The sequence below is a fragment of the Panthera pardus genome, unplaced genomic scaffold (assembly GCF_024362965.1).
Source record: "Panthera pardus isolate Hobbes unplaced genomic scaffold, ASM2436296v1 HiC_scaffold_27, whole genome shotgun sequence".
Lineage (NCBI taxonomy): Eukaryota > Metazoa > Chordata > Mammalia > Carnivora > Felidae > Panthera > Panthera pardus.
In genome coordinates, this window is record NW_026526843.1 from 65,491,570 (window position 1) to 65,517,846 (window position 26,277).

At 36.7% G+C, this 26,277-nt stretch overlaps 1 protein-coding gene across 2 annotated transcripts; it reads left to right on the forward strand.

Moving 5' to 3' along the window:
* RLIM (ring finger protein, LIM domain interacting) lies at positions 1-26,277 on the forward strand. 2 transcript variants are annotated; one of them, XM_019438184.2, is made up of 5 exons: positions 1-210; positions 2,012-2,075; positions 16,396-16,588; positions 17,890-17,973; positions 19,263-26,277. In XM_019438184.2, exons 3-5 carry the CDS (start codon positions 16,420-16,422, stop codon positions 20,873-20,875), a joined length of 1,866 nt encoding a protein of 621 aa, XP_019293729.1. In that variant the 5' UTR covers positions 1-210; positions 2,012-2,075; positions 16,396-16,419; the 3' UTR covers positions 20,876-26,277. The 2 variants fall into 2 exon arrangements, with proteins under 2 accessions (XP_019293729.1, XP_019293727.1); XM_019438182.2 differs by lacking the exon at positions 2,012-2,075 and having other exon boundaries at positions 2-210.

The following is a 26,277-nucleotide window of genomic DNA, read 5'->3' on the forward strand; positions in this document are numbered from 1 at the left end:
CTGTTGTGGGCAGTCGTTTCCTGTCGCTGCTTGGTAACAATGGGGAAGATAATGGCTGCCTGAGCAACGTCTCCGAGCAGGCGCTGGGCTAGAGGCGGGTCTCAACCAGCGACTCATCGGAGGCGGGCTTGAGAGCAGGGCAGGGGAGGTGCACAGGAGCCTCGGCGGCGGCGGCCGAACCGACAGAGTCGGACCCGACACTAAAACCGAGTAAGTGAAGCCTTGGGAAACCTCTTGAGAAATGGATGGAGCGTGAGAGGAAGACAGCGGAGCTGCGGCCGCCGCGTTCTCTCAAAATGGCCTGAGTGTCGCGTCGTGGCGGACGCTCAGCGCCGCCTCCGGACCCCAAGGCGCTGATTGCTGCGGGGGGCTCCGTGGCGTAGTCGCCGCTGCCATTTTAGTTGGGCGTATAGTCACAGTCTCTTGAAGAAGGGGAAGGAGGTGGGTAGTACTTCCTCCCCGTGGCGGTGCAAGCTAAAGCCAAGGTCCTCTACAATCTTAAGAATTTGGGGGAGGCGATTTATGAGTGTTGTCCTCCGGCATGAGAATCTTTGATCGTCTTAGGGTTTTTTCTCTTTGGTTCTCTGGAGGCTTACTTCGCTTCCTTACCCCTCTTTTACATGGCGGGCTTGGGCTTGGGAAAAGGGAAAAAAATCAGGCTGCTCTAAGTCAGTTGCAGGGAACTCTTGGGCCTTTAGATTTCTCAGGATTTGCAGAACCCCACTTCGAGCCCTTCTGCTGGGCACTATCAATTAGACGCCCCCTGGGGCCACGATGACATCTTCCCTGAGGATCTGGGGCAACTGGTTTACCCCCTTACTCGATAACCCTGGCATAGTATTTGCCAGATACCACTGCAAGAATCCCCCGAAAAGGCAGGGAAAAGCTGTTGCGTGTTTGTTGTTTTCCCTGGGTAAGGGTGGGAATTGGGCCAAAACATTTTAAACTTAATTTCCTTCAATCCGGCAACAACCCAACCCCTCCCCCCTCAAAAAGAAAAGCCTAAGGGTCTCGGCTTCTGCGGGCGGTACCTGCCACGTACGCCATAGCTTTAGTAACTAGTATTAACCGGTTGGGCTTCTGCTTCCTGAATACTCAGTCCCTTTTTCCCTTATGCTGATTAATTTCAAGATGGAGGAGACAGCCACGTTCCTTCCCTAGACAGTTACCCTGTACTTATTCCACAGGTTAGTCCGGGAATTTGAGGTCTAGCAATCTTGTTATTTAGGTCATTCTTTTCGTTTAGGGGCAAGAGGAAGCATTTATATGAGGTTGTCATCCACCATTTGCAAGGTCTAACAGTAATTTTTTGCTGCAAATAAGGAGCCCCCATTTCCTGAATCAGAATTAACCGCTGTCGCTTTGGATCATTGAAGGGAGGAAGAAATAAATGTACTACTAGTCGTTTCTACTACTAGAATCATTTACTTGATTCTTCGTGATTAAAGACAAAATTACCCCAAGCACCCCCATCAGGTACCTTATGTCCCTACTGGATGACTTGAGACCAGGCAGCCCAATTATAGCCCCCCCCCAAATCAGTTTTCTAAATTATAAAGTACCCAGGAAGACCAATCCAAATACTTTTTAAACTATGATTTCAAGAGACTGTTACACTGAACAATTTTCATTCTTTAGCCTAAATGTCCTGCTGAGCTTTCATACTTTAGTTTCTGCCCTAGGCTCCTGTAATGTGCCAAATAAGTACTTGAAAGTAACCATCAGAATCTGAAAATATTACTGGTCTAAGGAAAGGCCTATTTTAAGCAAGCTTATATTAAAAGGTAGATTGGCTTTCAGCCTTTAAAGGAAATCTTATATCTAACACAAGATTGCTGGTTTTCTCTGACCTTCTCAATCTCCCCAAATAATCCTAATAGTAATACTAAATTAGGTTGGGTTATGGGGTAACTTAAAATATATAGGATGTGTTTTTTTTAGGATGTGTCTATTTCAAAGAAAATGTCTATCTTATGAAAGAGGAAGAATAATGGATTCTTTTTTTTTCTAGAGCAGAGAGTGAAGAAAACTAAAATCCAGTTTATTGTATTACAATACTATGTCATAACAGTCAGGTAATTTATTTTTTGTTGCGTCTCCTGATGATTTATGTGTAGAATGCATGTTTAAAAATATTTATTCTGTTTTGCAGGCCCTGTAATTGGATGGGCTCATTTGATATATGTTTATTGGTGCTGGGCATTCTTCATGATGAAAATGGGTTTTTCATTGGGAATTCAAAGGGTAGTGTGTCTGAGTAGCTAGAACTCACTAGTGTTTTGTCTGTGAATTTTCTTCTTTTAAAATAATATCTGAAGTTTACCAATACCTATATAGAACAGAAAGAACAAAGTAGAAATTTGCTGCCTTAAATCATTGTTGGAATGGGATGGGTCTAAATAAATAGTGTTTCAATGTTCATTGAATAACTAAATGAAACATCAGTTGAGTGTCTTACAGGAATATAATCTTACATTGGTTTGGGTGGTGGTCAACTTTTTTCCTTCAAGGTCCAAAAAATCATAATTGATATATGATACTATAATATTAACTCCTTTCATTACCATCATTGTTAAGGTAACCACATAATTTATTGCCCTAGCCAGGTTGCTTTTAAGAGCAAAAGGGACATTATTAGTAATTATGCCTGGACAACAGGTGCAAGCCTGGATTGCCCTAGGAAAACTGGGATGGAATTAGCTTAAATTCATAACTAATTTGCATTGAATGTGTATGTTCTGTGTCCTTTGTTTTTACATGCATGACTTTGTAATCCTCATAGCAAAGCCTCATGAGGATATTAACTATTTTACAGAGGTAATCGAAACTGAAAAGAGGTTAAGCAATTTGTCCTCAATTAAATATCTAATAAATGGTAGAGCCCCCATTTTAACCCAGGTCTCTTTGAACCTGGAGTCACTAAAGTTTTATACCTCTAGACTTAATTGCTCTCTAATTAGTTTGGAGATGGAAAGAAAATGAAAGCTTGTTATAAAAGAAATCTATAGGTTAGATCATTTCAAAAACTTTTGTTCCCACTTAAAGGGAATCTGCTTTATGAAGTAGGTGAGACTTTTAGCAATTACCCCATCCCCCTTTTTTTATGTCCTGGTTCCTGTTTCAGCTATTACTGCTTGTGATATAATTTGATAACAATTTAAAATCAGAAATGGTTTTAAGAAATAGCTTAATGAAATGATCTGGAAATGTTAGGCTGGTTGTATATGTTCTTTCAGGTTAGTGAAGATGTTGTGAGGCCTTAAATAATATAGTAGGTCAGATGGGACATCTGCATCTGTGGAATTATAATGTGTGTATTACTTTTTCCATAGACCTAGTAGATTGTGAAATAGAGCAAATCACTCACCAGCCTCTTGTCCCTTGATTTACCATAGGGTGGATAACAAATTAGAAAGTGAAAATTCCTCTCTCAAATCCAGATTGATGAGGTGCTAGAATTTTGGGCCACTGCGTAGGACATGTTTTTCTTTTGTAAGTTTACTTCCTTAACACCTCTGTATAACACAAAGATTTCCAAAACCTTATGGGCCATCGACTTCAGAAAGTATTCGTTTATATAATCCCTTGACATTTTGATAACCAGTGTAAGAAGGCAATAATGCTTGTGTCTATTTTTTCCTTCATTATTTTTTCCCAACCTTGAAAATGGAAATTTCCTAGATAATCAGTTTATTTTTCCTGTCATCAATTGAGATGTTTTTTAAATATGAAAATATTGGCAATTTTGAACAATTCAGGAATATATGAACTTATGGTTTTATTTCTGAAATATATAGTTGATCTTCTTGTTGTAGATTTTCTGACCCAAGATTTTTGTTCATTAGTACACTACTACATATGTGTGAGACAAATATCTATAGACAGTTTGTGGTATGTATATCAATTTGTGCACCTTTTGCAATGATTTCATGACTCCAGGTTGGGCTGCCATTATAACATTTGCATGGTGATGAACATGATACTTTGTTGGGGGGCGGGTATTTGTGTTGGGTGTTTTTAACTTTATAATGAAAAATGGTCTCTTTCCTCTCACTCTCCACTTAATTAAAAGCTGTAGGGAGAAGGAAGTTAACTCTTAATTATAATTTTAATTTTCTTACTGGCCAAATTTCCCATTAGTGTCAATTATATCCAAGGTGACTAACTATATTAATTTATCCAAGCTGGAACAGTTTTGAGAGTGAAAGAGGGCCATATTAATAATTACTGTGGGACAACAGGTGTAGATTGCTACTCTTCTGGATAAACTGGGGATATATGGTCACTATGGTCATCGTTTGTATGTCAGAACACTGGTTCAGGAAGCACAGTTGTCAGCATGTTTCATTCGGTAACACAAAATTGTTTCCCTCAAATGATATAACCGTCATTTGTGTACATAATATTTTCTTTTTTGGTCAAGGGATTTTTAATTTTAAAAACTTTCTTCACTTTTTAAAAAGTTAGATGTAAAACTTATGTTTTTAAAGATAGTATCTTAAAGATAGTTCTTAAAGATAGTTATCGATTAACACCAAAACTGTCAGTAGTCAATGATTTTACATTACTTTTTTATGAACACATGAACATTTTGGTGTTTTGAGTCATTTTTTGACTTGTTGGGGATAATAAGGCAGAATTGAGTTTGTGTGGATAAGACCAAATTCCAATTTAGTGATGTAGCTCAATAATAACATGGAATGAGTAATCGAAGATTAAATTTACTGTCTAAAGTACTTGAGTGAATAGAAATGTCATCATGATGGTTTATTAACTAACTTGTTCCTGTGAACTGGCAGCATTTTGTTTGATCTCTGTCCTCTGATTTGTTGTCATTCTTATTAATACTCTTTCAATTTAACTGTTGTAGAGGGTTGTAATAGAACTGTTTGTGAGCTGCACATCAGTAGACTTCCTGCCAAGAGATTTAGACCCATGAGGGACACTTCTGAATCCTTTTTTTTTTTCTGCTGTCCTTTTCAAGTGGTAAAGATAAAAGAATATAAATGAGGCTGAAGTAACATTGCCATGCAGATAATATTTTGTAATCTTGTATTGCTATAATAGTATCAATAGTGGTAGAGTCCTTGGTAGCATCCTCTGATAGGCCAGTATTGGAAATAATCAACAAATTGTGTGGGTGATGACAGGTATCATGTATTAGGTGAAGGCAGTGAAACATCAATCCTGTCCTGTTTTTCAAAGAGGGGTGCTTTATATTTCTGTTGAAAAAAGTAAGATAGTCACAAAAAGGAGATAGAAGTGCCTGAGTGAAGTGGTAGGGAGAAAAGCACAGCGTTTTAGGCTGATAGCCTAGTTACTCATGTTGTTTCTTAAGCCTTATTTTTCTGACTTATTACTGTAATGTGACCTGGGTTATATTTTATTCATAGTCACAGATTCATAGAACTGGCAGGTACCTTATGGATGGTTTTAATCCAGCTCTCTTAATATTGATGAAGATCCTGAGGCACAAGAGGTTAAGTGAATTGGCCAAATTAACATAACTGGTTAATATTACAGCTGAGACTAGAACCCACTATCCCCTACTTTCTCCTTTTCACAGAACGGAATTCCACCCTTCCACTGATAGAATAAAAAAGCTGTTTGATTGTTAATCATCTTTTGTCTATTACAAATGCTATAAAATTTTAATTACACATTCTGTATATGTAAATTCTCAATACTTTTGGTGACTACATATACAATAGTACTTTATATCCTGACCTCAAATACAGTGGTTCTTTGTGATTTAACTTTAAAAAAAAAAACTGCGTTAAATATTTTTCATTTTGGTGATGGTATTATTGAACTATTTTCTTTATTGACGAGGATTGCATGTCATCACTTTTCATTTATTTCTGAGGTTCTTAATGAAGCTCTGTTGCAAACAGAATGATGCTTGTTCTTTTTCAGTATGACACATTTTTATGTTGATACTATGATTTTTTTTAATTGGCATGTTCTGCTTTAGAACACTATTGAGTCTGGAGCTTGTATGAACACAAAAGATGAAATGCTCAAGGTGCTCTGGTAATTAGTTGATATTAGGTTACCTTGATTACTCCCTCCCACTGTACCTTTTTGTTTTTAAGAAGAGATTATATCTCACAGACTTAATAGATGTGGCTTCTTTTTAAATTGATATTCACACAAGCATTTGGATTTCAGGATTCAGTTTTGTAAAGTCTTTTGTTTAACAGTATATTTTTGGTGCCTAAAGTCTCCTTCATTGGGTACTGTGATGCAGTATATCTATTGAATATAATATGTATGTATTTAGCACCAGGAGTAACCCATTAGTATGAACAATATGTTTTAAGTGACTTTTCACCCTGTCATAAGAAAATTACATTCTTTAAAGATTGGAGAACATAGGAAAATTAAATGAAAAACTTTTAACAGTGGTCAGAAACATAGTGATCTGCATACTTGTATTAATATATAAGAAATGGAAATCACTAAGATAGTGCTTTAAAATACTCAAGGTGAATAAAATCTGCTTTAAATTCTCTAATTACAGAATAAACCTCAGGTTTAGTTTTCTTGCTGGCTTTTCTTTCCTGGAATTGAATTTACCTGACACAAACATTCATTGACCAAACGAATAGTTTTTGAAATGACTGGGCAAAATTTATAATTCGGCTGCTCATTTCCAGGAATGGATTTGGATATATTGGCACACAGTACTCTGGAAGAAATAAGGTTAATAAAATATGCTACTTTTTGTTTTTAAAACAAAAGTACTAAAAGTTGGCTTACTTAAAAATAAGTCCTGGGGCGCCTGGGTGGCGCAGTCGGTTAAGCGTCCGACTTCAGCCAGGTCACGATCTCGTGGTCCGTGAGTTCGAGCCCCGCGTCAGGCTCTGGGCTGATGGCTCGGAGCCTGGAGCCTGTTTCCAATTCTGTGTCTCCCTCTCTCTCTGCCCCTCCCCCGTTCATGCTCTGTCTCTCTCTCTCTGTCCTAAAAATAAATAAAAAACGTTGAAAAAAAAAAATTAAAAAAAAAATAAGTCCTACTTGCTTCATACTGCTTATAAAAGGTGTTTTGTTGCTTTGGAAGTTTTCATACCAAGAGTGAACATGGTATAAAAAGCTCATAGTGAGGTTGAATACTTTAGACATGCCTGTTGGGATTGAAGGAATGTGTTTTAAAGTATATAGTTTTGCAACATTATTGGGAGTCAGTTGTTGATGTAGTGAAAACTTGACTGGATTTGGAATTAGGAGGCTTGTATTTAATTACTGACTCTTTCCACTTACCAGCTACATGGCATTTGGTAAATCACTTTCTCACTCTATACCTGTTGTCTGTAAAGTAGAGGTGATTATTCCTACTTCATAGGATTGTTGTGAGGATTAAGTCAAATATAAGTGAAAGGGTTGTGTCAATACATGGTAGTGGGTATTGCTTATAATAAGGGAGAGACCTAAGTGACTTAACAATTACATATTTGTTCTCTTAAATTGTTTTATTGGTAAGCTTTTCAAAAAATATTTAAGTTTAAAAGTGGGTGATGCTAATCATATATTTACTCCAAAATTTCTGACTTATGCACATGAATATTGTAACTGAGAATAAGATAACTAAATAGATTTAAGATGTTCTCTTTTATGTTGATAGAAGGAGCCCAAGAGTGTGGGAGGATTCTTCTTTCCTCTTACTAGTTAAACTGGAAGTGTACCACAGTGTTCACTATAGAGTAGAATCTAGAGACCCATTTTGGCAACATAATTCTTTATTAAAATTTGACACCAAAATGGAGAGAGATCTGTATTTGATAATTTGAATTGTGGTGTCTGGCATCTTTAGTGTGCTTTAACCTTTAAAATGTTCATTTTCACTTACGAGTGGTAATGTTACATCTACCAGGGTCTGAACCTGTGGTTTAGATTTACTATATTTTCTCACTTTATTCTGCTTGGGTAATAAAGGGACTGCTTAAAATAAGATCAGGTTCATGGATGTGTGTGTGTGTGTGTGTGTGTGTGTTTAAGATCATTTTACAAGGCATTTGAGAGCATTGCTTATATTCAGGATTTCCTTTTTTCTCCAGAATGTAATTACCTCTTGTCCAGGGGAACTCTGCAGGTGTAACGGTCATAACTCACCCATTAAATGTCCCTAAAGTGTAGAAGTGTCTTGTCAGTGCTGAAATCTCTTGACCCCCATGCCCAGCCTAGGGGAAATGCAGAGTAAATCAGAAAGAAGGCAGAAGTAGGGAAAGAAGTCAGAGTTTTCTTTCCCTGTCCCCTAATCAACTACAAGAAATAAACTTCTCCTTCAGTGGACACCTGTACCTTAGCAAAAACATTGTGTGTTCTGTTTAATGAAGCCTTGCTGGTTTGGTCGCAGTTTTGAAATAAAAATAAGTGTGTTACAAGGGATGTCATGTGGGGAAATTATTTTCCTTGATTTTCTCTGGTGTATATTGGGAGGAGGGAAAAGGAGAGCAGGATATGATTATGGAAGTAAGAGTAATTTGGATGATCATGTGTTGCTTTGTGAGTGTGTCCCATTGTTAAAGTGTTAAATTTAAAGATAAAATTAAACCAAGATAAAGATTCTTGCATGGAATAAAGTAACCTCTAAGCTCACCAGGAAAGAGCTGTTTAGGATTCAACAGTCCCTAAAATCACAGTGTCAGTAGGGTTTTGAATAGAGGTGTAATGTTTTGTCTCTAGTTTCCATGTAGGAAATGATAGAAATTCTAAAAAGGTCAAGAATGAAATCTTGATGATTGGTGAGCATAGGAAAGAATTCTCTATTCCATGTATATTGGTAGAATATTAACATTACTATTTTATTTTAGAAAAACATAAAGAGGATGTATAAATAGTGGGTGTGTAGAGCACGAACAATATATTGGGAACACTTTGAAATTCGTTGCATATGTGGGATTTCTCTACCTTACAAGCAAATTCTTTCAAATTGCACTGTCCAGTGTGGTAGCCACTCAGCACATGTGGCTACCTGACACTCGAAATGTCACTGGTGTAAGTGTATTACTGAACTTTCAATTTTCTTTAATTTTAACTAAGTTAAATTAAAACTGAAGCAGTGTAAAATATTTTCTCATTAAACACAACTTCGTTGTTTTGGTAGGACTGCATTTTACTTTAACCATTGAAAATTTAGTATCTAGCTTGAGATGTGCTGTGAATGCAAAATACCAGATTTCAAACACTTGGTATTAACAAAAAAGAATGTGAAACATCTCACTAATTTTTTATAGTGATAACATGTTGAAATGGTATTTTGGTTATGTTGGGTAAGTAAGATTATGAAGAATATTTCAAACTATAAAAGACCACGTAAGGCATGAAGTGCCACTCTAGTGGCACAAACGCTGTGTGCAGCAATGGATGAAAAAATTGCTAGCTGAGATAGTAATAGTTTCTTAGGAGGTAAGATTTCATTTCATTTCATCTTAAAGGATGAGTGAAATGGGGAGAGACTAAGAAGCGGCTGAGGGAACAGTGTTAGTGGAAGTGTGAAGGTAGTAAAGTACAAGGTATGTTGCAGGGCAGGGATGCAGCAACTTAAATGGATTTGTCTTATCAAAGTGTTATAACAAAATTGTGGCAGTGGAATACGTAGCTTAATAGGACCCTAAGCCCAGAATAGAAAACTAAGAGATTTCCCCATCCTTAATGACATGTTAATCCAAAGGGTCTTTTGAAGTCCATCTGTTCAAACTCCTACCTAGTAAGCAATCTCCTCTTAATATCCACCAGAATTCTGCTTGAATATTTTGAGAGAATGGGTAGTTTGCTTGCTTCAAGAGGCTGGTTACATCTCCACTTTAGAATAGTTTCATTGTTAGACCATTGTATCAAAAGAAAGAAATATCTGCTCCCATAGTTCTTCAACTGTTAGCCCTAGTTTGATTCTGTGGTTCTCCCTTTCATGTTATAACTCTAAATATTTGAAAATGTAAATCACGCCCGTTTTTAGTTTTGTCTTCATGCAAGTCTTCGTCTTCTCCGGGTAATTCAGCCATTTTCTTTATGGTGTTCCCTGACTTGTCATTTTGGTCATTCTAGATCTGAACAACAGGTTGCCTTGGGTCTGTTACCTCTTTTATTTGAACACTGTGGTCTATGAACACAGTATGAGACTATCTTAGGTGTCTTAGCTAGGTCAAACAGGTTTTTTATTGAGCTTTTTGTTAACTGAAAACTTGAGGTCTTCATGTGAACTACTCTTTTCACAAGAGTAGGTTTCCTCCCTACTCTTTACTCTTCGTATAGGTTATTTTAATTTGATAATCCTTCATAAAGTGTTCAGGGTAGCACATATACCATCACTTTTGTTGATTTCAGCTCATCCTCACAAGCCACTGAAAATTCAAAATATTACTTATCATATACATACATCTTCATTACTAACTCCCAACTCTGAATTGGTTAGATTTGGTTGGCATGTCTTTGACATGGTTCTTATTTAAATACTGAAGACAGGATTCTTTGCAGGTTGACATTGCTCTGTAACCTTTGAGGGTGAATCTGTTAAGCTGTATTCTGTGAATCTGTTAAGCTGTATTGTCATCAAGCTCTTTGCTACTCAGACTGTGATTCTAGGATCAGCAGCAGCAGCATTTGGAGGCTTATTTAAAATGCAGGTTCTCCGGCCCCACCCCAAATCCACTGAATCAGAATCTGTATTTTAACAGGATTTCCAGGTGATCTGTTTGTATGCTGAAGTTTGAGAAGCGCTAATCTAGGCTACATTTCTCCATGATGATAAATAAGGATGTAAAACCTTCTCAGACTCTGTACAGAAATCAACCCAGACTAGTCAGCAGTGTAATTCTGACGTTCCTATTAAAGAGGTTCTCAAACCTAACTGTTCAATAGAATTACCTGTGGAATTTTTAAAATATTGCTATCTGGCCAACCCCAGAGAAAGCTTCCCAGGTGATTCTAATGTACAAGCCAAGGTTGAGAACCATCCCTATGGAAAGCAAATAAGGTTAATTTGGCAGTGAACCCCACTGCTGGTAAACATATTTTTCTTCTCCGTGTTTGCAGTATACCTGATAGTCTATTCCAAAATTTCCCTCTAGGTTTCTGGTCAGATTCTGCTGTGCTACAGTTTATAGACTTCACTTTTTATTTGAAGGTTAGATAATTTCTAAATCTAGTGTTTTTATCATCTCTCCTATTCTCTGCGATTTCTCAGAGATTATCATTAGAAGTTTTGCAGTTCGGTCTCTTGATTCTCTCTTTGAGAAGTTTGTTTTTTCCACTGCTTCCAGTTGGAAGGTGGTTCTCCTTGTTGAATAAAATAGGAACAAAACAGAAGTTGAGTGCCTCTACCTTCCGTCCTCTGTTAATATACCAACTCCCCCACCACTCAGTATAAGACTCCTTTCTTGTTTCAGATTCCGTTTTTCAAAGCCATTTTAAAAATCTTCCATATTTTTGCAAGTTTCTGTTCCATATGGGCTTTAACCTCCCCGATGCTGTTCTTAAGACTTTGTGACATTCCCTCCCTGATGCTGTTCTTAAGACTTTGTGACATTCTTAGAACAGTCCTTGGTATGTGAGTTTTCTGTTATCTTTGGTTCATATCCTTCAAATGTCAGAACTTACCAGACATTTTTGTCTTTGAAGATTTATGTTTTAAAAGCCTTTCAACCATACTGAGTTACACTTTTTTTATAAATTATTTTTAGAACTATTTACTGATCCTCCACAAGTGGACTTTGTCCTAACTTTCATGTTAACTTTCAGAATATTAGGTGCTTAAGTACATTAACAAATATCACTGGTGGTTTTCTTTGGTTTGAAGAGTTATGGCTGAAGTGTCTTTTTCCTTTGTGCTTTCCTGTATTTTTTTAAGTTAGCTGCTTAACTATTACCAACACCAAATTGTGTTCCTTAGCTACATATGGAAAATTTTGACTTCCTTTTGTTTTTTGTTTGTTTTTTTTTTCCATTTCCTGGCCTATATGACTTTAAGCTGTTGATTTCCAGTCTTAAAGTTTAAAGTTATAAAAACCAGACAGGTAGAGAAGCTGCTTCTTTTATTATTATTATTATCTGAAAGAGAGTTTGGTTTTATTTTCCTCTTTAGTACTGAATTGTGAATATCCAGATATTTCATGTATTGTATTTGGGATTGAATCTTAGTACTGATATAGATTACCTCTTCCACAAGTCAGGTTTTCATATTTTTGTGGAATTAACTTTTATATTTTCAGTGTGAACTTAAGGTCAATCTGGTGTTAGAAGGAAAAAAGTTAGAGGATGACTTTTTTTTTTTTGTTTGGAGTCTTATTTTAGATTGCTTACTTACTACTGTTGTTTTTCATTAGAGTGGTTAATTGAAAGTAGTAGAAAAGCCAGGTAGTAATGTGTTTTTTGGCTTTGCTGATCAAAAAGCAAAATTGAGCATATTTCGTAGTTATTTATATAAAAAGAGAGAAGCCCAAATTTCCACAAAGTTTTTCTTGGTAAAACTCAAAATATAATAATAATGGAGTAGTATTCTGTAATATGGGTCTGATAACAGGAAGAGTGGCATTCTTTTTTGGAGGGACATTTTGCTTAATCAGAGCTAAACATATTACTTATCAAAATTATTTGCAGATGTTCATCTAGTGTTACTGACTTTAAATGAGATTTTCCTTATTTAATTTTTGAAAATGTCTTTTCACACATACAGGTACAAGAAAACCTAGGAGATACTGCAGGTTCAATTCCAGACTAACATAACAAAGCAAATATCACAAATATAACAAAGCAAATAAACCAGGTCAAATGAATTTTTTGGTTTCCCAGTGCATATAAAGGTTATATTTACAGTGTAGTCAGTTAAGTTTGCAATAAATAGCATTATGTCTAAAAAATGATGTGCATACCTTAATTTCAAATGCTTTGTTGCTTAAAAATGCTATCCATCATCTGAGCGTTTCAGTGAGTCATAATCTTTTTGCTGGTGGAGAGAGGGTCTTGCCTCCTTGATGTTGCTGCAGCTTCTACATCAGCATTTGCTGCTTCACCTTGCAGTTTTATATTAGGAAACCTCATGAACTACCTTTCAAACTTTTCTCATGCAGCTTCCTTACCTCTCTCAGCCTTCATAGAATGAAAAGTTTTAGGGCCTTATTCTTGATTAGGCTTTGGCTTGAGGGAATATTGGGGCTGGTTTGATCTTCTATCCAGACCACTGAAACTTTCCATACCAGCAATAAGGCTGTTACCCTTTCTTATCATTCGTGCATTCACTGGAATAGCACTTTTAGTTTCCTTCAAGAACTCTTCCTTTGCATCCACAATTTGGCTGTTTGGCACAAGAGGGCTAGCTTTTGGCTTATTGTGGCTTTTGACATGCCTTCCTCACTAAGCTTAATCATTTTGCTAGCTTTTGATTTAAAGTGAGAGATGTGTGATTCTTCCTTTCATTTGTATACATAGAGGTCATTGTAGGGTTTAATTAATTGGCCTAATTTCAGTATTGTGTCTCAGGGAATAGGGAAGCCCAGGAAAAGGGGGAGAGATGGGGAACAGGTGGTTGGAGCAGTTAGAACACACACATTTATCTCTTTAGTTTGCTATCTTACATGGGCATGGTGCATGGCACCCCACAGCAAATGTAATAATACAGATCACCACAGCAAATGTAATAATAAGGAAAAGTTTGAAATATTGCAAGAATCACCAAAATGTGAGACAGAGACACAAACTTAGCTAATGCTGCTAGAAAAATTAGCACCAATAGACTTGCTCCACTCAGGATTGCCAGAAACCTTTCAATTTATTTTAAAAAAAAAAAACCAGTATCTGTGAAGTTCAATAAAACACGGTATGCCTATATTGCTATCTAATCAGTACACAAGCATAGAATTTTAATGAAGCATATTTATCCCTTACAGAAGGCATTTATAGAATTCATTTGATATTTACCTTTCAGCATATCATTACACGGCAGAATTATCACTTTCAGTTGAAGGTTAGGTGGAAGCTCCTCAGATGCAGTTAAAGGGATTTTGAAATAAGGAAATTTTCTTTGTACTTGCAATGAGGTCCAAAAAATGCTTCCGGTACTGTAATTTGTGCTCAGAAAATAAATCTGTTACAAATATGTAGGGGAATGGAACTGTTGTTTCTTTGATAGTGTGTGTAAAGCAGCTTAACATTGTGATTCCAGTGTTAGTTGTTGTTGAAATGATCTTACTGCATTATAAGTTTTGCATATAAGTGCTGTTCTGCCTTATAATTTTAGGTTGAATTCATTAAAACACATTAGGAAGTCTACAGCAATAGCTAATTTCTCAAGCCATTCATCATTTGGTAATAGTGATTGAAGTTGGTTCTTCTCATTCAGAAAAAAAATTCAGTCTTGGACTTGAGTACAATGAATTACACTATACCTTTACCAAGGCTAAGCCATCAAATTAACAAGGAGTAGGGCAAGTTAGGAAATTCAGCTTCTATTTCTGACAAAAATTCAAGAGAACTGGTGATGTTTAAGTCCACAGTAATGAAGTTCACTGGTAACAATACTGGTTCAGTAATACGTTAGATTCACATAGTTTCTGCAAACTACCTGCTGATGAATAATATAATGAATAACCATAGACTTTAAATACCTTACATTTTCACAAGCTTTATAAATTTGTCCAACTTGTCTTTAGCTGCTGTACATATATATTTACCACCATTTCAGTTGTAACACATCTTAGCAGATTTCACTTTAAGCTGTGCTCAATTAATGTTTTCTCAACTTTTTTGAAATAGTTGGGGCACCTCGGTGGCACAGTCAGTTAAGCCTCTGACTCTTGATCACAGCTCAGGTCATGATCTCATGGGTTAGTGAGTTTGAGCCCTGCATCGAGCTCTGCGTTGATGCTGTGGAGCCTGCTTGGGATTCTGTCTCTCCTTCTCTCTGCCCCTCCCCCACTTGTGCACATGCTCTTTCTCTCTCAAAATAAAATAAACTTAAAAAAAATAGGATCACCTGTAGTTGCTCCATGCAGACTATTCATAGAGGCTACTTCTGTAGTTACTTCAAACTTCTTGAGTAATCAATACTTGACTCCTTGAATAAACAACTGAATAGTATCAATTACATTTGTCGACTCATCAAGAGCCAAGAAAACTCACTCAGAATCATTTGCTGTCTCATTTTTCAATTGATTATGACATGTCCCAATATCCTTGAATTTTTGAGCAGCTACTCTCACAAAAAGCCAATCATCTTGGGGTGCCTGGGTGGCTCAGTCAGTTAAGCATCCAACTTCGACTCAGATCATGATCTCACGGTCGGTGAGTTTGAGCCCCACATCAGGCTCTGCTGACCACTCAGAGCCTGGAGCCTGCTTTGGATTCTGTGTCCCCTCTTTCTCTGCCCCTCCCCCACTCACATGCATGCTCTCAAAAATAAATAAACATTAAAAAATAAAAAAACAAAGCTAATCATCTTAAACAGGTTTATTTTCTCTGACACATTTCTTTAGCTTCTGCAATGAAGCACAGTTTAATTAACTCCCCATTATAAACAGCTTTTCTTGATTTAGCCAACAAACCACTTGGAAACTTACTTTGGTTGAAGTTTCATTTTTTTATTGTGAGAAAATATTTTGTGATGAGAGTGTTCTTTTTACATTTTCCAATTTTTTGGACTGTAGCTCTTCTGTGAATTGGGAATATCGTGATGGTTGCTTAGTCTGATAGTATGAACGTGTATTTTATTTTAGCACAGTTAAAGAGTGCCATTGCATAATAAACTCAGTCTTTTCCATCTCACAACAAAATCCATATTCCACTATGCCTTTGAGGTTGACAAAGTGCACTTTTACTTCATTTGACATGATAAGTATGAACTGGTAATTTTTTAAAATGTCACAGTTCTGGTGATATGTATGACACTTGAAATTCTGTCAGGTTACATCACTGCAGTTTATAAGGTGCAGATCATCACCAATGCAAAGTGATGAGAGTGCCACATCAGGTCGCTCATCTCTATTCAGCTCTGCCATTACAGCACAAAAGCAGCCACAAACAATACATAAATGAATGTGTATGACTGTATTCCAACGAAACTTGATGAACACTGAAATTTGAATTGCATATACTTTTTGTGTATCACAAAACATTATCTCCCTTTTGTAAAAACAGTCTTTAAAAGTGTAAAAAAAAATCATTCTTTGATCTCAAGGAAAAAAATAGGCGCCAGGGCTGGTTTTCATAGTTTGCTTACTCCTGACCTACTTTTTTCCTAGTATAACAGTCCTTTTTGGGAGTTTTTCTTTGATGAAATTTTATTCATATGATGTCTGAAAATTCACATCTTGACCTGCATTCTGGATTTTCACATAATTTAAAGTGTTCTGCAGAACACATGGTAACTTTTGTTTTCAAGATTGATCTCCTTTCTCCTTGTAGATAATTTTCCACTTGTTCATCAAGATGGAAAGCTCAGATTCTAACGATAAAGGAAGTGGTGATCAGTCTGCAGCACAGCGCAGAAGTCAGATGGACCGATTGGATCGGGAAGAAGCTTTCTATCAATTTGTAAATAACCTGAGTGAAGAAGATTATAGACTTATGAGAGATAACAATTTGCTAGGCACCCCAGGTATGCGATGTGTGAAGATTACTGGTCTTTTAAAAAAAAAAATCTTATTATAAAAATCTGTTTCTGCAGCCATTATGATGTATGATTTTTAAAATTTTTTTAATGTTTGTTTATTTTTGAGAGAGACAAAGTGCAAGTGGGAGAGAATTGAAAGCAGGCTTCATGCTCTGAGCTGTCAGCACAGAGCCTAATGTGGGGCTCGAACTCACGATCTGTGAGATCATGACCTGAGCCAAGGTCGGACCCTTAACCGACTGAGCCACCCAGGTGCCCCATGAAGTGTGATTTTAATACAAGGGATACAGAATGACATTTATTGCTGTACTTATTGCCTAATTCTGTTCACTTGTATTTGGAATTATCCTCTATCACATCTTTTAATTATGAATTATACTATGAATTTATAGCAAGCTGAATTGAAAAGACTGGAACTGAACAATATTTTTGTTTTTAGTTAGCTTTATTTAACCTACAAGACATAAGTCTGAGTGTGGAAGAGCTAATGGGAATGTTAGTTCCTAGGACAGACTTCCTTTTTTGTCATCTCTGATTCCCAGATTATTTTCTAATCATAATCCTCCAAAGCTGGCCTTGGGTAAAATTGTTAATTCAGAACTTTGTGCTTGGTTATTCTCTTTTGCCCAATTAGGTCCCATTTGATCCTAATTAAAACTCATTATCTCTAGTCCTCCTCATATCTATTTAATTCTTTTTAAAAATTTTTTTAATGTTTTTACTTTTGAGAGAAAGAGTGCAAGCAGGGGAGGGGCAGAGAGGGAGACACAGAATTAGAAGCAGGCTCCAGGCTCCGAGCTGTCAGCACAGAGCCCATTGTGGGGCTCGTACTCAAGAACTATGAGATCGTGACCTGAGCCAAAGTCGGACGCTTAACCGACTGAGCCACCCAGGTGCCCCTCTATTTAATTCTACTAACTTTTGAGTTAGTGTTTAAATTTTAAAAGGTAAGGTGTTAGTTAGCATGCCTCTTATGAGAAGGAGTGTGTTTTGAGCCAACAGAACCAGACTTGAATCAGAATGCCTAAGTTGGTATTCTGGCCCTGCCATTTATTGATACATCAGTCTCTCACTTAGTCTCAGTTTCCTTGTTTTAAAATGCAGATAATAATGTCTACTTCCCAGAGTTACAGTTTTAAAGAATGAGCTGTTATATGCCAAAGCATTTAGTAAACTGGAAAGAAACTTATATAAGTTTTAATGTCATGCTCCCATACCCAGGTTCCTACTCCTTGGTTTTCATCTCAGTTTTTGTAATTTGGCAAACATTTTTAAACTATTTTCAGGTGAAAGTACTGAGGAAGAGTTGCTGAGAAGACTACAACAAATTAAAGAGGGTCCACCACCACAAAACTCAGATGAAAATAGAGGTATATTTTGCTTTGGAGGGTGGGTAGAGGATTAAATAGATAAGGAACTTCAGTAAATGTCAGCCAGAGATTACCCAGAAATGGAACAAATTAATTTAGTGCTAAGTAATTGTTAATAAAAAGAGAATTGGCAATTTCTTGATATTTGGTGAGAATGTCAACATGTTTTTTTCTGCTTCACCTTTAGGTTGTTTGTATTAATTGAGACATAGTGAGAAATGGCTTATTTAAATGTGATATTTTTTCTTGATTTTTTTACCTCCATCGAAATTTCTTCCCTCCTACTGAATTATTTTTTCCTTATAAACATGTGAGTTATCCACCAGCAGAAAGAAGTGGCTATATTCTCTAACCTAGTAGCTATCAACAGGTTATAATTCCCACCCCCACCCCCCGCCACCCCCCAGGGGACATTGGCAATATCTGGAGACATTTTTTAGTTGTCGTCACAACAAGCTGGGGATTTCTACTAGTAGCTAGTGGGTAGAGGCCAGGGATGCTTCTAAACATCTTTACATCCTAAAATTCACGACAACACAGCCCCCAGAACAAAGAATTATCTGGCTCAAAATGGAAATAGTGCCAGTGTTGAGAAATCCTGCTTTTATGTTTTAAATAGGATTGTAGGGAATTTGGCTATCTAACATAAGAGGCTATGATAACAGTTTGGTTCTTGAGCATGCCATTACATGTACTATGCCAGATTCAGACTATTCATTTGTTCTGGTCTCCAGTTTCATGTTAATTTAAGCTCTTGGTAATATGAAGAAGTACTCAATACTTTTAAACCAGTAAACACCATTTATATTTTTGCAACGGCTGCAGCAGTCTTGTGTTTTAAAAGACCTATATATCAAAAGCATTTAAGTCAGTATCCTAGAAGAAATACTGTAAACTAATGAAAATTTGAGAGAAATGTACTTTGCACTAAAGCAGTAGCCCTGTACCTTAACTGGCATTTGTCTTGTTTGATTACATTAGTGTTTTGACAGTGGACTGAAAAAATGTCTTCTATATATGAAGTATTGAAAATAGACTTCCTACAGATTCCCTTTAAAAAACATTCTCTAAATTTCTCTAGGATTAGCTTGTTCTCTTGAAACGAAGTTAAAACATTCCTGTCTTTACTTTGCAAATCTACACAGTATAGCTTACAAATGTCTGTAAATGTGACATCCATTGGGAATCTTTCTTTTTTCTCTAACGCAGAGTTTCAGAGCATTATTATATGATTGTCCTAATTTTAGTAGTTCCTTTTTCTCCCTCACCCCTCCCTTTTTTAAAAACAGGTGGAGACTCTTCAGATGATGTGTCTAATGGTGACTCTATAATAGACTGGCTTAACTCTGTCAGACAAACTGGAAATACAACAAGAAGTGGGCAAAGAGGAAACCAATCTTGGAGAGCAGTGAGCCGGACTAATCCAAACAGTGGTGATTTCAGATTCAGTTTAGAGATCAATGTTAACCGTAATAATGGGAGCCAAAATCCAGAGAATGAAAATGAGCCATCTGCAAGACGTTCTGGTGGAGAAAATACAGACAACAACAGCCAAAGGCAAGTGGAAAATCCACGATCTGAATCAACATCTGCAAGGCCTTCCAGATCAGAACGAAATTCAACTGAAGCATTAACGGGAGAAGTCGCACCTACCAGAGGTCAGAGAAGGGCAAGAAGCAGGAGCCCAGACCATCGGAGAACCCGAGCAAGAGCTGAACGAAGTAGGTCGCCTCTGCATCCAATGAGTGAAATTCCGCGAAGATCTCATCATAGTATCTCATCTCAGACTTTTGAGCATCCTTTGGTAAATGAGACTGAGGGAAGTTCTAGAACCCGGCACCATGTGACATTGAGACAACAAATAAGTGGACCTGACTTGCTAAGTAGAGGTCTTTTTGCAGCTTCAGGAACCAGAAATGCTTCACAAGGAGCAGGTTCTTCAGACACAACCAGCAGTGGTGAATCTACAGGATCAGGACAGAGACCTCCAACCATAGTCCTTGATCTTCAAGTAAGAAGAGTTCGTCCTGGAGAGTATCGGCAGAGAGATAGCATAGCTAGCAGAACTCGGTCAAGGTCTCAGACTCCAAACAACACTGTCACTTATGAAAGTGAACGAGGAGGTTTTAGGCGTACGTTTTCACGTTCCGAACGGGCAGGTGTGAGAACCTATGTCAGTACCATCAGAATTCCGATTCGTAGAATCTTAAATACTGGTTTAAGTGAAACTACATCTGTTGCAATTCAGACCATGTTAAGGCAGATAATGACAGGTTTTGGTGAGTTAAGCTACTTTATGTATAGTGATAGTGATTCAGAGCCTAGTGGCTCAGTCTCGAGTCGAAATGTGGAAAGGGCAGAGTCACGGAATGGAAGAGGGGGTTCTGGTGGTAGTAGCAGTTCTGGTTCCAGTTCCAGTTCTAGTTCCAGTTCTAGTTCCAGTTCTAGTTCCAGTCCTAGTTCCAGTTCCAGTGGTGAAAGTTCAGAGACTAGCTCAGAGGTGTTTGAAGGCAGTAATGAAGGAAGCTCATCATCAGGCTCATCAGGTGCCAGGCGAGAGGGTCGACACAGGGCCCCAGTAACATTTGATGAAAGTGGCTCTTTGCCCTTCCTTAGTCTGGCTCAGTTTTTCCTCTTAAATGAGGATGATGATGACCAACCTAGAGGACTCACCAAAGAACAGATTGACAACTTGGCAATGAGAAGTTTTGGTGAAAACGATGCATTAAAAACCTGTAGTGTTTGCATTACAGAATATACAGAAGGCAACAAACTTCGTAAACTACCTTGTTCCCATGAGTACCATGTCCACTGCATCGATCGCTGGTTATCTGAGAATTCTACTTGTCCTATTTGTCGCAGAGCAGTCTTAGCTTCTGGTAACAGAGAAAGTGTTGTGTAATTAAGGTCTGAACTCTCAGCTATGTAGCTGGTATAGTGATGGGCAAACAGGAATCACTTGCTTTATGCCCACTTTTTGGGTGGTGCTTAAATGTAAAGTAGCAACCTGAATTGAGTCATTGCTTTCTGAATGCATCATTGTCCTTTTTCCAATTTCTGTTCCAGAATAAAAGGAAATATTTAAAAAGCAATGTTTTAGGACATAAAAATGATTTCAGTACCAGTAATTGCTATTACTGGTGATTCATCATCTACATTTATCAGTTTTGCCTTTGTTATCTTAAAAGATCAGCCTTAGCAATGACTCTTTATCTGTTTCTCATTGATCTTTGATCTTTAACGTTTCCCATGCCATAGGAGAGAGGGGCAAAGGAAATTCCCAGTTTAGACTAAGTTACAATACATGTATAATAAGTGATTGCTTAAAGCTTTGCCATTCCCAGTTATTAGTTGGCACAAATTCAGCTACATGCTGAATGTCATTTGTTCACCTTTCAGATGAGGTGATATTGGACGTCAGTGTAAATAACACTAAGGTTAGGATCTTCTAAATGTATAACTGTCTCCTAAGCCCATCACTGTGGCACACTGTAGAGTGAGCTTATAGTTTAATTGAGATATTTATCTTGTGGAAATATTAAAAAAAGCCTATGCTTGTGTAAGTGAAAAAATCACATTCATTTGTTTAAAAATGTAAAGCTATTTTGTAGAGGCTCAGTACTTTTCCAATGCACTGTTGTATTAATGCATTAAAAATTGTAAAGTACCATGCTTAGAAATGAAAAAACTGCTTTTTGTGAGCCAACATAGTAAAAAACACACCAAACAAAGTACAAAGCTGCTTTTGTAAGTGTGTAGATGTCAAGAGCAGAACATATCTATAGTATTTATAATGTATGTGAACAGCTACTGTGACATGCAGAGGAAAGGACGGAGTGCAGAATTGTACTGCGTTGAAGATAACCAATGGAAATTTTGTACTTTAACTTGGATTTAGGCAGGAAATGAAAGATAGGAGGAGTAAAGAAAACTGCTCTGAAGAATTTAAAATTTTTATGAAGACAGTAACCATATAGATGTGAACTGGTTTCACATGGTGAGATCCTTGACACAGTATTTTAATTGAGCTGATGAAATAGATTTAACAACTTTGGTAGAGTTTTGGTTTAAAGAAAACAAACTACTACCACCTAGCACAAGTTTACATTGATGTTTCTACAAGTCTGCTCCTCAAAAAAAAAAAAAAGGTGGAGGAAAGAGACTATAAACCACTTTTAGCATAAAAATTAAAGTTGGTACAGAGGTGTGTACTCTGTAAGAAAGTCTCCAATTTGCATTATTTTCGAGATTTGTCTTTTAAGGTACCAGGCCACACTTTCTAATATTTCATTACTATCTAACACACACTTAACATCTCATATTTAAAGACCAATTGAAGAATTAAGGGATATTTGTCCTTTGTTGAAAGTTGGGTTATTTGAAATTCAAATTTTTCATTGTACTGCTCATATTTGAAGATGAGGCTGCCAACTCAAAATCAATGGCACATGCATTTTTGTGTTGTTTCCTTAGTAATAAGATTAGGTTTATGAAAAACCCCAGTACTCTTGCCAAATTTCTCTTTTGAGACCAGTTTTGGTTAGGTTTAGTCTGACTGTGGAGGACTTGTTTGTTTATCTGGGAAAAGATAGTGGACCCAAAGAGGAATTGAACACATCCTTGGTCTTTAAAGTGACAACTATCCACGCATAGTCAGATACTCTACAAAATAAACAAGTCTGCTTCAGGAATTATCTGGCTACCTTATCTGTTATCAACTTGTCTGTAAAGGTTATTTCAAAGCTCATTCTTTTATATTTTCCTCCAGCTTTCAATCCTACCTAAGTATCAAGGTAATTAACTTGTAAATATGGTAGTTGTTTACTAAGGATATGTACTGCTCTTGCAAGGAAATAATGTCCAAACAAAGCTTCACTTATTTTTTTTAATATAAGCAGATTTCACTGTTTATGGCGCTTATGTAATACATTTTATCTTTTTAAAAAAATTGTCCATGTAAAAGTCAGGATTCCTTTATATTTGTGAGCCTCCTTGTCTCTTTTCCCAAGGGTGTAATCTACGGTTTTCAGATCTGCAGGGTAGTCCCAATTGGCTAAAAACAAACCCATTTTCCTCTTGGTTTGAAATGTCCCATTATAAGGGTGTTTATTTTAAAAAGTTTAAAAACAACTACAGCACATTCTAAGCATAAAAGTTATTGACAACAGGTACCTCCCTAACCTCCCAAGATGTATTACTCATTTGTGACATATTAAAGTAAGAGGTAACTCATGCAGAATGCTGGTTATGAATGTAGATATTGAAACTATTCATAAACACTGGAAATAGGATTTTAAGTTTTTAGCCTTCAGTAGAATGCACATATTGGACATGTGCATGTGGACACCTTTTTCAGTAGCACTCATTAATTTCCATTGGATTGTGTAGAATGGATACAAATATTTTAGTGAAATTTGCTACCTTTTTTTTTTTTTTTAAAGGCCCATGACTATACTTATTGGTGTTGTGGACCTTGGAAGACAAGGTCATTTGTAGGTGTCAGATGTACAATGGAGAACAAGAGTCTTTTTTCCCCACCAGCATCCAAAACACCTATTCTCTTGAGGGAACATTTTCTTGCTAAAGACTGCATTTCATTTTGTATCTTTGCACTTTTTCTTTATTACAAAAGGTTCTGTGTTGAAGACCTAGTTTGAACTTCATGCAGTAATAGGAACAAGAAAAAACAATGTTGGGAAATAATGTTCAGAGCATAGGGAAAAATACTAAAAACTGAGTTTTCTTGAGTATTTCAGATATTTTTAAAAATTCACTTACTGGTATGAAGTGTTTGAGGTGTTATGTTGTTTAACTCCAAGCAGCTGACAAGGTTGAGATTTATTATTACTAAAACCAAAATTGAGCAAGTTAGGTTTTGAAGTGTGCAGACTTTATCTATAGCAACACTAGAAGATGAGCCATATTGTTAATTTGGAATATTTGCTCTAAAAAGAACACATTAGTTACACCTCAGTGGTGTTAATGGTTAATGGAGGTGGGGATTGAGAGAAGTGTTCACATTAGTGTTGGGAGTATAGGAAATAATTAATTGTAAAGTTAACAAAAAAAGTTTAGTACCAGGATTGTGTGTGTGTGTGTGTGTGTGTGTGTGTGTGTGTGTGTGTGATGTACACACACACACACACAATCCCTATAAACATGATTGTTGAGTTTATCCAAACTTTAAGATTAGGAAACTGCTTAGCTATAAGTGTTACCTCAAGTAATTTTTTTTTCCTTTGGGAAAACATGTCCTTTCTGTGCCAAGTGTTCTCTCCTAGTGTCAGTGTCTCAAATTGTATTTATGAAGGGTTATCACTCAATATGCTTTTTTATTTAACCACCTGCTTCTCAAGTGTCTATGACCTGAAATGGGTCAAGCATCAGTCGTGACTTTCAGTCATTTCCCAAAATACCCATGCTATAGGGAGGTTAATGTTGCAAAATGACTCTCACAAGGCCATTTTTACAGCTTGCTAGAATACAGTGGCACCTTGTGGTGGTTGTTGATACTTTCCTTTTAAAAACGGAGGGTATTCCCCTCCACCCCTTTTTATTCTCCTTTGTTCTTTTGTGAACAAAAAATATAATCTTCCTTGAGTTTTTAAGTTTTACTTTACTGGCTTCCCTATCAAATGTATGGTCAATATTAAGTACACAGAAGCCATGTTTGCAGGGCACTTTTTTCTTTTCTTGTCTTATGAGACTGTTGATTGCTATTTTCTAAAGTATTCTGTACCTTAGTGATGAAAGAGGTGGATAAGGCACATATGAAAGTGTTGGGCGTTGTTTCCCCCCCTTATCTATAGTATAATTGTTAACTATGTTTAATATTCAATAACAGTGTTGTAATTCAATGAGTTAACTGGTAAATTGTACACTTTTGAAAAACACTTGAAGACGTAAATCAAAAATAACATGCTTCATTTGGAAAGTTAAAAGTGCAAGGTCCGAGGAATGAGTGTTTCACTTATTTTTAAATTGGATTTTTAATTAGCAACTAAGAAACAGCTACGAGTTAAGTACTTGCCCTTTAAAATTTTTAGCATCTTGAAATTGAGTTCTTAACTGGAACACTTCTAAAATACTGTAATATTCCCAATAGGTGAGTGATTTCGCTTTGTAACTCCATCTTGTACTTACAATAACAGTGTAGGATAGAGCTGGTACTCAAGTGTTGGAACTCTCGAGATAAAAACAGTTTTTATCAGTTTCCATTTCTGTATAGGTGTTTTAATTCAAATTTGAAGCAAATGAACACACTCTCCAACACTCTCAAATACAATTACAGTGAGATATTTGGCTTTGATTAGGATTTGTTTACTACTAAAGAGCAACAAGCTGCTTTATAGTCACTTGGATTGAACCATACCTTAAATACATGCAATGAAAGTGAACCCCACCATACCACTGTGCCTGGTTATTTCAGGGTTCCTCTCAGTTCCTCATCTTGCAGATTTATTCCAATACCAACGTATGGTTGAACCAGTTGCCCAGCCTTAAACTCTATTTAGTGGCCCTCTGCTAACATTCTTTGAACTGATTAATTTGTGTTTGAACTGTCAGATGTTTGGATTTTACCTCTTGTTAGCTCCATTTGTCCCTGGTGCTGCTTTTAAAGATATAGGGCCATGTGATCAGGTATCAGGTTGAGTAGGTACGCAGTTGGCCTGGTTATGTATCTGTGCCTGTTTTATCTTCTCCCATGAAGAGCTGCTTTGGTATAGATGTTTACTTGGATTCATATATAAAGAACTAACTGGGCAGCAGTCTTAGAAAGCTTTCTGAAGCCAAAAGAACCTGAAGGGATTTGGAGGGGGAATAGTAACAAAAGCTGCCTTTATGTCTTTGAACATGAAGCACATAAATGTATGTTCTGTAAAGACTAAAGTGATTGTTATACCAGGGCTTCCTGACCTCTGGGAGAGATTTTGAAAAAAGCAGAAAGGAGCACAAAGTGAAGTGAATTTGGTTGGCTTGCTTTATCGGTTTCTCATTTTCTTTCAATTTTAAATCTTAACATAACACCCTTCTCCAATATCTATCCAGAAGACTCCTGGTTGGGAAGCCCTGTATTAAATTTTGAGAATGTACCCAGTTTCCTTTTTTTTTTTTTTTTGTACAGTGCTTTACACCTGCTAAAAAATAACTTGTTTAATGCAAAACAAGACCTTGAAAGGTCAGTCATATTAAAGCTGGTTTGATTATTAATAGTTATCTTTTAGGAAGAAGCTTTTTCCCTATGTAAGATGTCATACTGCAGATTTAAAATATAGACTATCAATAAAATGCATGAAGTGATCA

What these genes read in the sequence shown, in the direction of transcription:
- RLIM (XM_019438184.2), top strand. Translation starts at nt 16,420, where the DNA reads ATGGAAAGCTCAGATTCTAACGATAAAGGAAGTGGTGATCAGTCTGCA. An exon ending in CAATTTGCTAGGCACCCCAG is followed by an intron (nt 16,589 to 17,889) that starts GTATGCGATGTG and finishes AACTATTTTCAG; the next exon opens with GTGAAAGTACTGAGGAAGAG. An exon ending in AAACTCAGATGAAAATAGAG is followed by an intron (nt 17,974 to 19,262) that starts GTATATTTTGCT and finishes TTTTAAAAACAG; the next exon opens with GTGGAGACTCTTCAGATGAT.